The sequence below is a fragment of the Oncorhynchus mykiss genome, chromosome 5 (genome assembly GCF_013265735.2).
Source record: "Oncorhynchus mykiss isolate Arlee chromosome 5, USDA_OmykA_1.1, whole genome shotgun sequence".
NCBI classification, from domain to species: domain Eukaryota; kingdom Metazoa; phylum Chordata; class Actinopteri; order Salmoniformes; family Salmonidae; genus Oncorhynchus; species Oncorhynchus mykiss.
The window spans coordinates 84935730-84953471 of NC_048569.1; the positions used below are offsets into that span (position 1 = coordinate 84935730).

At 43.2% G+C, this 17742-nt stretch overlaps 1 protein-coding gene across 1 annotated transcript in view; it reads right to left on the reverse strand.

Annotated features, from left to right (window-relative positions):
* The window catches only part of LOC110524715 (collagen alpha-1(XXIV) chain), a 241432-nt gene that overhangs the window by 1724 nt on the left and 221966 nt on the right, over nt 1-17742 (reverse strand). The window contains exons 56-59 of the mRNA XM_036978599.1: nt 16755-16808; nt 16087-16255; nt 15605-15714; nt 104-343 (exon numbers count right to left, since the gene is read on the reverse strand). Coding sequence (XP_036834494.1) covers nt 104-343; nt 15605-15714; nt 16087-16255; nt 16755-16808 — 573 coding nt within the window. The remainder of the gene's footprint in view (nt 1-103; nt 344-15604; nt 15715-16086; nt 16256-16754; nt 16809-17742) is intronic.

Consider the following 17742-nt stretch of genomic DNA (forward strand, 5'->3'; position numbering starts at 1 on the left):
ACCCGATCCTAGATTAGCAATGCTACTTTGAAATGCTTTATGAATGCAGGCCCAGGTCTGAAGTGAAATCATCATATATCTCTTCCTCTCTCCGGCTCCTTACCCTGCATTCGTCTAGTAGCATGTGAGGTTCAAGTAGACTGTCTGCCTCAAACATCTGTCCATTCCATCCCCTAAACCTTGGTGGTCTGGCCTGATACTCCTGTCCTGGGTCGTCAGCACCGTAGGTGTTTGTGGGGTTGAAGGGAGGGTCACTCAGACAGTGGAAGGTAATGTCTTGACTGGCCTCTGTGCTCAAGAGGTGGAGGAACTTCATCTGAACCTTATGCACACCGAACGACAGCTGTGGAGGGAGCATGGTAAGAGTTAGTGGGGATAACGGAGGCATCTCTTATGATACCTTTCACTGCTCAATAATTCAGCAAACAGATGCATACAGAGACCAGGGGAGTAATGCTGCTGGAACACAAGGGAGCGGCACTCTCTTACTCTTTCAAATTTGAAAATACACGGAGCTGGGAAAAATCTATCTGGAAAATGATTTCTGAAGCTGAATCAATGTCCCACAAGATCCCAAAATGATGAATTAGTATTTTACATAACAGAACCTAATACAAAAGCATAGCATAGTTACTATTTTGGCGTAATGTTACTTTTACGCCAAAAACACCTCTTCATTTCTAGTGAGATTTTATGATGGTTAGCTGAAGCTGAATAGTCACATTTCTTTCCTAATGCGGCCAACACTCAACAAACAGCGCGTGCCACAAGGAAGGATATATTCTTTGATTAAAACAAAATACAACAAAGACTAACAGTTTAACACCATCTACTCTAATTTGCTCACCAAACAGTAATTCAAACAGATCTAAATGCATATTCCCATGAAACTGAATGAGATCAAATGATTGGCTTGCCTACACAGTCTGGACTTTTCACAGATAAAACGTGAAGAATTATCATTCACGATTGACAGTGATGTGGGCCAATTTTGAAACGAGGTATGCTAAGTTGGTGTTTGAGGGTATTAAAAATATAACATTTTCTTGAGACTATGTGTAGGGCTTAGGCTGACGTTCCAATTGGAGGATGTATTTAAAGTGTTGGGCCAGTAACCGGAAGGTTGCTGGATCAAATCCCCGAGCGGACAAGGTAAAAATCTGTAAATTCTGGCCCTGAGCAAGGCAGTCAACACACTGTTCCCCGGGCACCGAAGATGTGGATGTCGATTCAGACAGCCCCCTGCACCTCTCTGATTCAGAGGGGTTGGGTTAAATGCGGAAGACACATTTCAGTTTAATACATTCAGTTGGACAACTGACTGGGTATCCCCCTTTCCCTTTCTTTTCTGCATATTCTGTAATAATATTCTATAGGCTAGGCCTACATCTGTAGGAACACATTTTGAATGAGAAATGATGATGTAATAAAAATGACATTACACCAGTGACAGAGACTGATTATCATTTTTAGCTATCACGACTTGTGAAGGTTTCTCATCTACTGAGGGATAGTGAAATGCTACATGTTAAAAAGGGGAATTTGGATTATCGATTGCAATGGTCATAAACTGTACAGCACCAGCAGAGAAGAAGTCTAAGAAAATGTGAATAATTTTGAATGCCTCCGTAAGTTTTTTTGGATCTTCGTGATTTCCCAGCCGAGGCCGTGCATGAAATCCTGGCGGTGAATGTTCTGCCATCACAGGCCCCTGAGCCTGTGTTGGGATGTATTTTGGAGTGGACAGTGATTGAAGAAGTGGGATTGGTTTTCTTAGTTGACGTGCTTCATTTTGTATGATGTCGTTTTCCCCCTTTCCCACAAAGTTTCTTTCGTTTCTTATTCAATACCCTGTCCAGCTGGTGTCGGCAATGCAGCATTAACATTGGATGCCAACCGCCAGTAAACACCATCGAAGAAGAGGTAGAGGGACTACAGGGCTTAGCAGGTCTCTCGCTAAAAAGAGATGTCGGCTTGGAAAAGTTGAATATTGAAAAGACTGAGGGAGGCAGAGAATGGGTCTGAATCTGTTGAAGCGAGCAATAACAAGGGAGATGGTATATCGAGGAAGATTGGTGTCAAATTCAAACAGAGTGAGCCGGACGCCAGTTTGAGTTCTGGAGGTGAAATGGAAGTGGTAGAAGGTGTTGTGAGGAACTCGGAGCCCGAGCCTTGCATTGATGGACATGGTTATGATAAAGATAAGTTTGGTCCAGTGGGAGTGAGATTTTTGAAGAGGGTGGAACCAGGCCTTTTGGCTGATCCATGGGTGGTTTCAGGTTGGGTGGAAAAGATGGTTGGTGCTGTTGAGTCGATGAAGGTAACCCGAAGTGGACTTGTAATGTTTCTTTGTGTTTCTTCAGATCAGAGTGAGCAGGTCACTCTGCGCGACGCAACTTGAGTCAAGATCTGGTGTTTGCCAAGATCTGGTGTTTGCCGTCTGGAGTCAGTCTTTACCAGACAAGGTCATGTTAGGATATATCAGTTACCCTGTTAGAGCGTTTGTGGCAAGTCCACTGCGCAGTTTCAGGTGTAACATTTATGGTCATGTCGCAGTAGTGTGTAGGAGGGAGATTCCAGATGTGGGAAGTGTGCAAGAGGGCATGGGATAGAGGGTTGTGTAGTTTCAGTGGATAAAGGTGTGTGTCAACTGCAGGGGTGCACATGTTGCTGGGGATCGGAAGTGTCAAATGCAACAAAGGCAGGTTGAAGTAGCTAGAGCCAGAGTAGTGCAGAAGGTGTCTTATGCTGAGGCAGTGAAGAAAGTAGAGGAGGATAGGTCAAGGGTGAGGGATTCGGAGAGGATCCCTGTGAATAGTAGATCTGTAGATAGGGTTAGTAGTGGAATAGGTGATGCGTTTTATTGAGTATAGGGTTAGTTGGTAGGGTAATTAAAATATATGTATATTTTTCGGTTCCCCTTTCCCATCGCAAAGTGTAATGGATCTATACTATAGTTCAGTGGAAATGCAACATATTGGATGCCAACCACCGTTAAACCTCACCGAAGAAGACATGGATTGTGTATGTTAAAACAGTAACGTTTGTTTCACCTTGTCATTTCCGGTCACAACTTGCAGACTTGTTTACGTCGTGCGTTTTGTGCGTTTTGTTGCCAACCTTCCTTTGCTACCTGACAACTTTACGGTTTTTACTTTTTAATTACCGTTTTATATTTTTAGTTTTCCCTCACTCAACTTTTTTTTCATTTCATTTCATTTCATTTTTCAACTTTTTCACTCCGGACATGGTTCGTCAGGACCTCTAACAGCCGAAGCTAAGTAGTAACAGTAACATTAACACAATGCCTTCTAATTGCAGTCGCTGTACTCATAATATACAGGAGAACGATTGCCTTACGGCGAGGATAGCTGTGCTACAAGCCCAGCTTCAGACGCAATCGTTAGGCAAGGGTCATTTCAGTTTAGGAAAGGATGAAACAGCGTCTGTGCCACCAGTAAGTACAGATAATAACGTTAGTACAAATCCCCTGGCACAGTCCCCGCAGCCGGACAACTTTCTCATGGCTTCTGGAGGGAAATGCTGTAGGAATGCTCATCCGGTGTCGCTCATTCAGCCGACAGAAACTTTCAACCGGTTTTCCCTATTAAGCAGCGCTTCGGAGTCTGAGGCCGAGCCTTGTCTTGTCTCTACTCCTCCCGTTACGGGGTCTGAGACGCCCGAAGCCTCCCATCATTAGCTCTGACAAATTGAAAACCCTAGTCATTGGTGACTCCATTACCTGCAGTGTTAGACTTAAAACGAATCATCCAGCGATCATACACTGTTTACCAGGGGGCAGGGCTACTGTCGTTAAGGCTAATCTGAAGATGGTGCTGGCTATAGCTAAAACTGGCGAGTATAGAGAGTATAGAGATATTGTTATCCACGTCGGCACCAACAATGTTAAGATGAAACAGTCAGAGGTCACCAAGCGCAACATAGCTTCAGCGTGTAAATCAGCTAGAAAGATGTGTCGGCATCGAGTAATTGTCTCTGGCCCTCTTCCAGTTAGGGGGAGTGATGAGCTCTACAGCAGTCTCACAACTCAATCGCTGGTTGAGAACTGTTTTCTGCCCCTCCCAAAAGATAGAATTTGTAGATAATTGGCCCTCTTTCTGGGACAGCCACAAACAGGAACAAGCCTGGCCTTCTGAGGAGTGACTGACTCCATTCTAGCTGGAGGGGTGCTCTCATCTTATCTACCAACATAGACAGGGCTCGAACTCCTCTAGCTCCACAATGAAATAGGGTGCAGGCCAGGCAGCAGGCTGTTAGCCAGCCTGCCAGCTTAGTGGAGTCTGCCACTAGCACAGTCAGTGTAGTCAGCTCAGCTATCCCCATTGAGACAGTGTCTGTGCCTCAACCTAGGTTGGGCAAAACTAAACATGGCGGTGTTCGCCTTAGCAATCTCACTAGGATAAAGACCTCCTCCATTCCTGCCATTATTGAAAGAGATCGTGATACCTCACATCTCAAAATAGGGCTACTTAATGTTAGATCCCTCACTTCAAAGGCACTTATAGTCAATGAACTAATGGCCTGACTGAAACATGGCTTAAATGAGGCCTCACGTTTTCGTCTTTTGAGCTTCTAGTCATGAAATCTATGCAGCCTACTCAATCACTTTTTATAGCTACTGTTTACAGGACTCCTGGGCCATATACAGCGTTCCTCACTGAGTTCCCTGAATTCCTATCGGACCTTGTAGTCGTCATAGCAGATAATATTCAAATTTTTGATGATTTTAGTATTCACATGGAAAAGTCCACAGACCCACTCCAAAAGGCTTTTGGAGCCATCATCGACTCAGTGGGTTTTGTCCAACATGTCTCTGGACCCACTCACTGTCACAGTCATACTCTGGACCTAGTTTTGTCCCATGGAATAAATGTTGTGGATCTTAATGTTTTTCCACATAATCCTGGACTATCGGACCACCATTTTATTATGTTTGCAATCGCAAAAAAAGAATCTGCTCAGACCCCAACCAAGGAGCATCAAAAGTCGTGCTATAAATTCTCAGACAACACAAAGATTCCTTGATGGCCTTGATGCCCAGACTCGCTCTGCCTACCCAAGGATGTCAGAGGACAAAAATCAGTTAACCACCCAACTGAGGAACTCAATTTAACCTTGCGCAATACCCTAGATGCAGTTGCACCCCTAAAAACTGAAAACATTTGTCATAAGAAACTAGCTCCCTGGTATACAGAAAATACCCGAGCTCTGAAGCAAGCTTCCAGAAAATTGGAACGGAAATTGTGCCACACCAAACTGGAAGTCTTCCGACTAGCTTGGAAAGACAGTACCGTGCAGTATCGAAGAGCCCTTACTGCTGCTCGATCATCTTATTTTTCCAACTTAATTGAGGAAAATAAGAACAATCCAAAATACATTTTTGATAATGTCGCAAAGCAACATTCCACAAGAGAGGATGGCTTTCACTTCAGCAGTAATAAATTCATGAACTTCTTTGAGGAAAAGATCATGATCATTAGAAAGCAATTTACAGACTCCTCTTTAAATCTGCGTATTCCTCCAAAGCTCAGTTGTCCTGAGTCTGCACAACTCTGCCAGGACCTAGGATCAAGAGAGACACTCAAGTGTTTTAGTACTATATCTCTTGACACAATGATGAAAATAATCATGGCCTCTGAACCTTCAAGCTGCATACTGGACCCTATTCCAACTAAACTACTGAAAGAGCTGCTTCCTGTGCTTGGCCCTCCTATGTTGAACATAATAAACGGCTCTCTATCCACCGGATGTATACCAAACTCACTAAAAGTGGCAGTAATAAAGCCTCTCTTGAAAAAGCCAAAACTTGACCCAGGAAATATAAAAAAATATCAAATCTTCCATTCCTCTCAAAAAAAATTGAAAAAGCTGTTGCGCAGCAACTCACTGCCTTCCTGAAGACAAACAATGTATACGAAACGCTTTAGTCTGGTTTTAGACCCCATCACAGCACTGAGACTGCACTTGTGAAGGTGGTAAATGACCTTTTAATGGCGTCAGACCAAGGCTCTGCATCTGTCCTCGTGCTCCTAGACCTTAGTGCTGCTTTTGATACCATCGATCACCACATTATTTTGGAGAGATTGGAAACCCAAATTGGTCTACACGGACAAGTTCTGGCCTGGATTAGATCTTATCTGTCGGAAAGATATCAGTTTATCTCTGTGAATGGTTTGTCCTCTGACAAAGGTTCCGTTTTAGGACCACTATTGTTTTCTCTATATATTTGACCTCTTGGGGATGTCATTCGAAAACATAATGTTAACTTTCACTGCTATGCGGATGACACACAGATGTACATTTCAATGAAACATGGTGAAGCCCCAAAATTGCCCTCGCAAGAAGCCTGTGTTTCAGACATAAGGAAGTGGGTGGCTGCAAACTTTCTACTTTTTTTCTACTTTTAAACTCGGACAAAACAGAGATGCTTGTTCAAGGTCCCAAGAAACAAAGAGATCTTCTGTTGAATCTGACAATTACAGTCGTCTCAAATAAAACTGTGAAGGACCTCTGAGTTACTCTGGACCCTGATCTCTCTTTTGACGAACATATCAAGACCATTTTAAGGACAGCATTTTTCCATCTACGTAACATTGCTAAAATCAAGAAACTTTCTGGCCAAAAATGATGCAGAAAAATTAATCCATGCTTTTGTCACTTCTAGGTTAGACTACTGCAATGCTCTACTTTCCGGCTACCCGGATAAAGCACTACATAAACTTCAGTTAGTGCTAAATATGGCTGATAGAATCCTGACTAGAACCACATTTTTTATCATATTACTCCAGTGCTAGCCTCCCTACACTGGCTGATTTCAAGGTTTTACTGCTAACATACAAAGCATTTCATGGGCTTGTTCCTACCTATCTTTCTGATTTGGTCCTGCCGTACATACCTACACGTACTCTACGGTCACAAGACGCAGGCCTCCTAATTGTCCCTAGAATTTCTAAGCAAACAGCTGGAGGCAGGGCTTTCTCCTATAGAGCATTTTTATGGAACGGTCTGCCTACCCATGTGAGAGACGCAGACTCGGTCTCAACCTTTAAGTCTTTACTGAAGACTCATCTCTTCACTGGGTCATATGATTGAGTGTAGTCTGGCCCAGGAGTGAAGGTGAACGGAAAGGCTCTGGAGCAACGAACTGCCCTTGCTGTCTCTGCCTGGCAGGTTCCCCTCTCTCCACTGGGATTCTCTGCCTCTAACACTATTACAGGGGCTGAGTCACTGGCTTACTGGTGCTCTTCCATGCCGTCCCTGGGAGGGGTGCGTCACTTGAGTGGGTTGAGTCATTGACGTGATCTTCCTGTCTGGGTTGGCTACCCCCCCCCCCCCTATTTAAGTATGCTCTGTCTAATTATCTCTTTCTCTCTTTCTTTTTCTCTCTCGGAGGACCTGAGCCCTAGGACCATGCCTCATGATGACTCCTTGCTGTCCCCAGTCCACCTGGCCGTGCAGTTTCAACTGTTCTGTCCCAGACCTGCTGTTTTCAACTCTCTAGAGACAGCAGGAGCGGTAGAGATACTCTTAATGATCGGGTATGAAAAGCCAACTGACATTTACCCCTGAGGTGCTGACTTGCTGCACCCTCGACAACAACTGTGATTATTATTATTTGACCATGCTGGTCATTTATGAACATTTGAACATCTTGGCTATGTTCTGTTATAATCTCCACCCGTCACAGCCAGAAGAGGACTGGCCACCCCTCATAGCCTGGTTCCTCTCTAGGTTTCTTCCTAGGTTTTGGCCTTTCTAGAGAGTTATTATTATTATTTTGTACATAATGTTTCTGCCACCGTCTCTTATGACCAAAAAGAGCTTCTAGATATCAGAACAGCGATTACTCAAATGGACAAAGATTTTTTTCTTTAATGAGTCGATGTGAAGGATTTACTTCAGACACCAGACAAGGCCCAAATCCCCGTGATTTGCATGAGAAAGAGATGGAGATATCGCAGAGGTAGGTCTGGGTGCATTGTAAGGATCTGACGTCGAATGGGTAATCTGCCTCTACCATCAGTCCTATTAGCCAATGTACAATCATTGGATAACAAAATAGACGAGCTACGATCACGAACATCCTACCAACGGGGCATTAAAAACTGTAATATCTTATGTTTCCGCTGGTCGTGGCTGAATGACGACATGAATAACATACAGCTGGTGGGGTTTACACTGCATCTGCAAGATAGAAGCTGCCTCTGGTAAGACAAGTGGTCTTACCAGAGGCAGTGGTGGTCTGTGTATATTTGTAAACAACAGCTGGTGCACAAAATCTAATATTAAGGAAGTCTCGAGGTTTTGCTCACCTGAGATAGAGTATCTCATGATAAGCTGTAGACCACACTATTTACCAGGAGAGTTTTCATCTATATTTTTCGTAGCTGTCTATTTACCACCACAAACCGATGCTGGCACTAACACCGCACTCAATGTCTGTATAAGGCCATAAGCAAACAGGAAAACGCTCATCCTGAGGCGGCACTCCTAGTGGCAGGCGACTTTAATGCAGGGAAACTTAAATCAGTTTTACCTATTTTCTCTCAGCATGTTAAATGTGCAATCAGAGGAAAAAAACTCCAGACCACCTTTACTCTACACACACAGATGTATACAAGCTCTCCCCCGTCCTACATTTGGCAAATTTAACCATAATTCTATCCTCCTGATTCCTGCTTACAAGCAAAAACTAAAGCAGAAAGCACCAGTGACTAGATCAATAAAGAAGTGGTCAGATGATGCAGATGCTAAGCTAAAATACTGTTTTGCTAGCACAGACTTGAATATGTTCTCCGATGGCATTGAGGAGTACACTACATCAGTCATTGGCTTCATCAATAAGTGCATTGATGACGTCGTCCCCACAGTGACTATAAGTACATACCCCAACCAGAAGCCATGGATCACAGGCAACATCCGCACTGAGCTAAAGGGTAGAGCTGCCGCTTTCAAGGAGCGGGACTCAAACCCGGGCGCTTTAAGAAATCCCGCTATGCCCTCCTACGAACCATCAAACAGGCAAAGCGTCAATACAGGACTAAGATTGAATTGTACTACACCGGCTCCAACGCTCATCAGATGTGGCAGGGCTTGCAAACTATTACAAACTACAAAGGGAAGCACAGCCACAAGCAGCACAGTGACACGAACATACCAGACAAGCTAAATTACTTCTATGCTCGCTCGAGGCAAGCAACATGCATGAGAGCATCAGCTGTTCCGGATGACTGTGATCACGCTCTCCGTAGCCGATGTGAGCAAGACTTTTAAACAGGGCAACATTCACAAGGCTTCAGGGCCAGATGGATTACCAGGACGTGTACTCCGACCATGCGCTGACCAACTGGCAAGTGTCTTCACTGACATTTTCAATCTGTAAAGAAGTCTGTAATACCAGCATGTTTCAAGCAGACCACTATAGTCCATGTGCCCAAGAACGTCTGTAGCCATGAAGTGCTTTGAAAGGCTGGTCATGGCTCACATCAACACCATTATCCCAGAAACCCTAGACCCACTGCAATTTGCATACCGCCCAAACAGATCCACAGATGATGCAATCTCTATTGCGCTCTACATTGCCCTTTCCCACCTGGACTAAAGGAACACCTATGTGAGAATGGACTGGCCACCCCCCATAGCCTGGTTCCTCTCTAGGTTTTGGCCTTTCAATGGAGTTTTTCCTAGCCACCGTGCTTCTACACCTGCATTGCTTGCTGTTTGGGGTTTTAGGCTGCGTTTCTGTACAGCACTTTGATATATCAGCTGATGTAAGAAGGGCTATATACAGTGGGGCAAAAAAGTATTTAGTTAGCCACCAATTGTGCAAGTTCTGCCACTTCAAAAGATGAGAGAGGCCTGTAATTTTCATCATAGGTACACTTCAACTATAACAGACAAAATGAGAAAAAAAATCCAGAAAATCACATTGTAGGATTTTTAATGAATTTATTTGCAAATTATGGTGGAAAATAAGTATTTGGTCAATAACAAAAGTTTATCTCAATACTTTGTTACAGTGCCTTGCGAAAGTATTCGGCCCCCTTGAACTTTGCGACCTTTTGCCACATTTCAGGCTTCAAACATAAAGATATAAAACTGTTTTTTTTGTGAAGAATCAACAACAAGTGGGACACAATCATGAAGTGGAACAACATTTATTGGATATTTCAAACTTTTTTAACAAATCAAAAACTGAAAAATTGGGCGTGCAAAATTATTCAGCCCCTTTACTTTCAGTGCAGCAAACTCTCTCCAGAAGTTCAGTGAGGATCTCTGAATGATCCAATGTTGACCTAAATGACTAATGATGATAAATACAATCCACCTGTGTGTAATCAAGTCTCCGTACAAATGCACCTGCACTGTGATAGTCTCAGAGGTCCGTTAAAAGCGCAGAGAGCATCATGAAGAACAAGGAACACACCAGGCAGGTCCGAGATACTGTTGTGAAGAAGTTTAAAGCCGGATTTGGATACAAAAAGATTTCCCAAGCTTTAAACATCCCAAGGAGCACTGTGCAAGCGATAATATTGAAATGGAAGGAGTATCCGACCACTGCAAATCTACCAAGACCTGGCCATCCCTCTAAACTTTCAGCTCATACAAGGAGAAGACTGATCAGAGATGCAGCCAAGAGGCCCATGATCACTCTGGATGAACTGCAGAGATCTACAGCTGAGATGGGAGACTCTGTCCATAGGACAACAATCAGTCGTATATTGCACAAATCTGGCCTTTATGGAAGAGTGGCAAAAAGAAAGCCATTTCTTAAAGATATATCCATAAAAAGTGTTGTTTAAAGTTTGCCACAAGCCACCTGGGAGACACACCAAACATGTGGAAGAAGGTGCTCTGGTCAGATGAAACCAAAATTGAACTTTTTGGCAACAATGCAAAACGTTATGTTTGGCGTAAAAGCAACACAGCTGAACACACCATCCCCACTGTCAAACATGGTGGTGGCAGCATCATGGTTTGGGCCTGCTTTTCTTCAGCAGGGACAGGGAAGATGGTTAAAATTGATGGGAAGATGGATGGAGCCAGGACCATTCTGGAAGAAAACCTGATGGAGTCTGCAAAAGACCTGAGACTGGGACGGAGATTTGTCTTCCAACAAGACAATGATCCAAAACATAAAGCAAAATCTACAATGGAATGGTTCAAAAATAAACATATCCAGGTGTTAGAATGGCCAAGTCAAAGTCCAGACCTGAATCCAATCGAGAATCTGTGGAAAGAACTGAAAACTGCTGTTCACAAATGCTCTCCATCCAACCTCACTGAGCTAGAGCTGTTTTGCAAGGAGGAATGGGAAAAAATTTCAGTCTCTCGATGTGCAAAACTGATAGAGACATACCCCAAGCGACTTACAGCTGTAATCGCAGCAAAAGGTGGCGCTACAAAGTATTAACTTAAGGGGGCTGAATAATTTTGCACGCCCAATTTTTCAGTTTTTGATTTGTTAAAAAAGTTTGAAATATCCAATAAATGTCGTTCCACTTCATGATTGTGTCCCACTTGTTGTTGATTCTTCACAGAAAAATACAGTTTTATATCTTTATGTTTGAAGCCTGAAATATGGCAAAAGGTCGCAAAGTTCAAGGGGGCTGAATACTTTCGCAAGGCACTGTATATACACTTTGTTGGCAATGACAGAGGTCAAACGTTTTCTGTAAGTCTTCACAAGGTTTTCACACACTGTTGCTGGTATTTTGGCCCATTCCTCCATGCAGATCTCCTCTAGAGCAGTGATGTTTTGGGGCTGTTGCTGGGCAACACGGACTTTCAACTCCCTCCAAAGATTTTCTATGGGGTTGAGATCTGGAGACTGGCTAGGCCACTCCTGGACCTTGACTAGGCCACTCCTTCGTTGCCCGGGCGGTGTGTTTGGGATCATTGTCATGCTGAAAGACCCAGCCACGTTTCATCTTCAATGCCCTTGCTAATGGAAGGAGGTTTTCACTCAAAATCTCACGATACATGGCCCCATTCATTCTTTCCTTTACACGGACGGATCAGTCGTCCTGGTCCCTTTGCAGAAAAACAGCCCCAAAGCATGATGTTTCCACCCCCCATGTTTCACAGTAGGTATGGTGTTCTTTGGATGCAATTCTTTGTCCTCCAAACACGACGAGTTGAGTTTTTACCAAAAAGTTATATTTTGGTTTCATCTGACCATATGACATTCTCCCAATCTTCTTTTGGATCATCCAAATGCTCTCTTGCAAACTTCAGACGGGCCTGGACATGTACTGGCTTAAGCAGGGGGACACGTCTGGCACTGCAGGATTTGAGTCCCTGGCGGCGTAGTGTGTTGCTGATGGTAGGCTTTGTTACTTTGGTCCCAGCTCTCTGCAGGTCATTCACTAGGTCTCCCCGTGTGGTTCTGGGATTTTTGCTCACCGTTCTTGTGATCATTTTGACCCCACGGGGTGAGATCTTGCGTGGAGCCCCAGATCGAGGGAGATTATCAGTGGTCTTGTATGTCTTCCATTTCCTAATAATTGCTCCCACAGTTGATTTCTTCAAACCAAGCTGCTTACCTATTGCAGATTCAGTCTTCCCAGCCTGGTGCAGGTCTACAATTTCGCTTCTGGTGTCCTTTGACAGCTCTTTGGTCTTGGCCATAGTGGAGTTTGGAGTGTGACTGTTTGAGGTTGTGGACAGGTGTCTTTTATACTGATAACAAGTTCAAACAGGTGCCATTAATACAGGTAACGAGTGGAGGACAGAGGAGCCTCTTAAAGAAGAAGTTACAGGTCTGTGAGAGACAGAAATCTTGCTTGTTTGTAGGTGACCAAATACTTATTTTCCACCATAATTTGCAAATAAATTCATTAAAAAATCCTACAATGTGATTTTCTGGATTTTTTTTCTCATTTTGTCTGTCATAGTTGAAGTGTACCAATGATGAAAATTACAGGCCTCTCTCATCTTTTTAAGTTGGAGAACTTGCACAATTGGTGGCTGACTAAATACTTTTTTGCCCCACTGTAAATACATTTGATTTGAAATTTGATTTGACTACAGCTTAGCATTCAACACCATAGTGCCCTCAAAGCTCATCACTAAGGACCCTGGGACTATCTTATTATTTTATCTTTATTTAACTAGGCAAGTCAGTTAAGGACAAATTCTTATTTTCAATGACAGCCTAGGAACAGTGGGTTAACTGCCTTGTTCAGGGGCAGAATGACAGATTTCAACCGTGTCAGCTTGGGGATTAGATCTTGCAACATTTCAGTTCCTAGTCCAACGCTCTAACCATTAGGCTCCCTGCTGCCGACTAAACACCTCCCTCTGCAACTGGATCCTGGACTTCCTGAGGGGCCGCCCCCAGGTGGTGAGGGAAGGTAACAACACATCCGCCACGCTAATCCTTAACACGGGGACCCATCATAGGTACGTGCTCAGTCCCCTCCTGTACTCCCTGTTCACTCATGACTGCATGGCCAGGCATGACTTTAACACCATCATTAACTTTGCAGACAGCACAACAGTGGTAGGCCTGATTACGACAATGATGAGACAGCCTATAGGGAGGTCAGAGACCTGGCCGTGTGGTGCCAGGATAACAACCTCTCTCTCAACGTGATCAAGACAAAGGAGATGATTGTGGACTACAGGAAAAGGAGGACAGAACACGCCCCCATTCACAAATACAATGACTTGAGTGGGATTTGTGCCACAAATGCTAACATGTCAGTATGTGGAAACAGTGCCAGGGAAACTAAATCAAAGCATGGATTAATGAGATCATATCTTGTCCATAGACTGCTTATAGGGTAAGGAAACCAATTTGTCACTTTGTAATTTGGGTGAACTATAACCCAAAAACTGTTCTTTGGAAGCCCAATGAGTCAAACATTTGGCTGTAATAGAAGAACACAAGGATCCAAAAGTTTATGTTTTGACCCAAGATGTTTTGACCCATTTTGGTAACCAGAGCTCACACAATGTCCACTTGGTACACACTGATTGAATCAACATTGTTTCCACGTCATTTCAATGAAATTCCATTGAATTGACATCTTTGCCCAGTGGGTGCTTGATGTGCAACAAAAGTCAGAAGCTATTCACCAATGTCTTCAGGATGTTGTTTCCCTGAATAGAAGTCAAAGTCATGTACAACAGGATTTTCCAAACCTTGTCTCTCTTGAAACCCATTCCTGACACTTAGAAAAAAGGAAATAAACAGTTGGATCATTAAGTGTTCTTCTATTACAGCCAAATGGTTGACTCACGGGGCTTCCAAATAACAGTTTTTGGTTAAAGAGATAGTTCACCCAAATTACAAAGTGACAAATGGGTTTCCTTACCCTGTAAGCAGTCTATGGACAAGGTATGATCGCATTAATCCATGCTTTGGTTTAGTTTCACTGGCACTGTTTCCACACACTAACATGTTAGCATTTGTGGCATAAATCCCACTCAAGCCACAGGAATGATATTAGCATTTTTCGCACATCATGTTCAAATCATCTATAAGTGACTGTGTTGAGTTTGACAATCAATTTGGCACTGAGTGTACAAAACATTATGAACACCTTCCTAATATTGAGTTGCACCCGCTTTTGCCCTCAGAACAGCCTCGATTTGTCAGGGCATGGACTCTACAAGGTTCTGAAAACATTCCACTGGGATGCTGGCCCATGTTGACTCCAATGCATCCCACAGTTGTGTCAAGTTGGCTTGATGTCCTTTGGGTGGTGGATCATTCTTGATACACACGGGAAACTGTTGAGTGTGAAATAACCCACCAGCATTGCAGTTCTTGACACACTCAAACTGGTGCTCCTGGCACCTACTACCATACCCCGTTCAAAGGCAATTAAATATTTTGTCTTGTCCATCCACACTCTGAATAGCACACATACACAATCCATGTCTTCTTCTGTGAGGTTTAATGGTGGTTGGCATCCAATATGTTGCATTTCCACTGAACTATAGTATAGATCCATTACACTTTGCGATGGGAAAGGGGAACCGAAAAATATACATATATTTTAATTACCCTACCAACTAACCCTATACTCAATAAAACGCATCACCTTATTCCACTACTAACCCTATCTGATCCTACCCCAGGCCAACGGCCTGAGAGGACGGGACACTACCACACAACACACAATGTAACTCTTCCGAAGTCAAATCTCCTACCCCAAGTACTTCTCTGCAGCTGCCACCACAACATCTATTTTCAGTGATTTACGTTTAATTTCTACAGTAAAGTTGATAACCATTGCCATGAACACTAAGAAGCCAACCTTATTAAAGCATATATCACTCATTGGCCTATCCCTTTGTGCTGGCACAGATCTACTATTCACAGGGATCCTCTCCGAATCCCTCACCCATGACGCATCCTCATATTTCCCAAGAACCGTACAATACTGTTGAAGTTGCAGAGGGAAGGAAGAACAGATGTGTTAGTGAGAATTTAAGTGGAACTTAAGTGGAAGTCAGGATTTGTGAATGTGAATGTGTTTTTCTTTAAACCTAGATAAAATCTGTTTATTAAATTAGTGCTGCTATGGACCAACTGGAGCCCCCGTGATGATGGAGTGCAGTGCTCGGTTACCTTGTTAGAGGCTACTGGGAGGAGACATGTCTGCCCGCCTGCCGTGAAGTTACAGAAGACCTCAATGGTGTCTGACGGACATCCCAGGTTAGGGTCGATCCAGTACAGTCCTACAGAGGTACAGGTCTTGGATCTTAATTTGATCACTCTGTTGCTGCAGGACATTTCCAGCAAAGTAGTAAATGCAGAGTTGTGGCATATTCAAGGTTCAAAAAGGCTTCTACAGTTTGTAATTTCACATTTAAATTGTCAAGACTTGATTTGCCCCAACAAAAAAATGTATCAACCCCTGCAAAAATACCCATTAATTATAATCCATACAATAATTCACATTTCCTGCTGCTGCATGATTATTTCCCTGGTCAAATTAAGATAGCAACTACAGTCTATTCTACTGAGTAAATCTGAGAAGATTACTAATATTTATGTAGATTGGGGAAAAGTGTCCATTAAATTGATAAATTCTGTAAATCGGTTCTCACCGTCAGAGAGCTTCTGTTGGCAGTCCAGCAGGTCCTTGCAAAATCGTGCCGGGTTCTCCCGGGTTCCGAGCGGTTTCTTCATGCTCTCGATCACACTGCTCAGGTAGTGCAAGGTCTTAAAGATCCCTGCATTCTGGTCTGAGAGGGACATCTCCGTGTTCTGGTAGATCTAGGCAAGCAGGGTTAGCATAGTCCACACAGTCCAGAGTGTTGCAGCATGCATGGGAAGAGGTTAGGAGAAAGCCACAGAGACAGCCAATCCAAAGCATGGACACATGGATGAATCAAACATTTCATAAGCATGAATTCATGCAGACACATGCAAGATGCATGCATAGAGGCACAACCCATATCCAACCATAGAAACACCATGTCAAGGTATTTAGAAAAGTTGCAAGCAATGTGTTTTGCATGTGTTAAACACAATTAAATAAGGTTTATTTGTAGGCAAGGTAGTGACAGGCACCCACACATTAGTGAAAATACATAGTATTAAAGAGCAAAAAACGAACAGGAAGATTTTTGTAAATTGCTTTACTGAAAATTGTCACTTAACAGTAAATATCATTAGAGTGAAGATATATCAACAGTGAATGTTACATATGGTAAATATGTTGTCTAAAGATTAAACTTATGTCTCGTGTATAGACCAACAGTGAGTGCTTTACCTCTGTCCTCAAGGCACCATTGTACTCAAACAGAGAGTTGTACTCGATTCGTCTCTGAGGATACAACACCAACAAGTACAGTTTAATCACAGAGGCAGTAATAAGCAGAAAGCAGTAAACCAGAGGCTGGAATCAACAAATCTACACATGTTACTTAGTAGGGGCATACTAATCAATGTCACTGAAAGCCTCCTCCCTGATTATTACACAACAAAAATGCCATTGTAATATTGTAGTTTAGATTTATTGGTTCAATACAACTGTTGAAACAGCTCACAGAGCACAGGGAAAGGAAGGCCACACAGATTACACTGTATGCTCCGCTTCTATGCTACCTCTGGCCCTGCAGCTATAAGACTGTTGCTTTTTCCCATTCCATCAAAAGCCTTATCTAAGCTTAGCCTGGCACCAAGCCTAGGACAGAGAGAGAGAGAGAGAGAGAGAGAGAGAGAGAGAGAGAGAGAGAGATAGAGAATACTTTTGAACTCGAAAAATACTCCATCATCAACAGGCTCTGTATTTCAGAAATCACACTGTCAAGTACCCATGATGCACTGTTCAACTATTTAGCCATTTAAACCATTTATTTTTGAAGAAAAGTTTTTCTCACTGGCTTTCATGTATTTGAGATGTCGTACTTGATGACAGTTGTTCTCCATTGGAGCGATGTGATTGGTTGGCCAACATTCTGGGGCGAGGCTTAGCGAAGGGTCAATTAAGAATTGAAACTGGCAATAACTGATCATGGCCATGAACTCACAGGAGCCAGTAAATGTTTTGACCCATTTTGGAAACCAGAGCTCACACAATGTCCACTTGGTATACACTGGTTTAATCAACATTGTTTCCACGTCATTTCAATGAAATTACGTTGAATTGACATCTTTGCCCAGTGGGTGCTTGATGTGCAACAAAAGTCAGAAGCTATTCACCAATGTCTTCAGGATGTTGTTTCCCTGAATAGAAGTCAAAGTCATGTACAACAGGA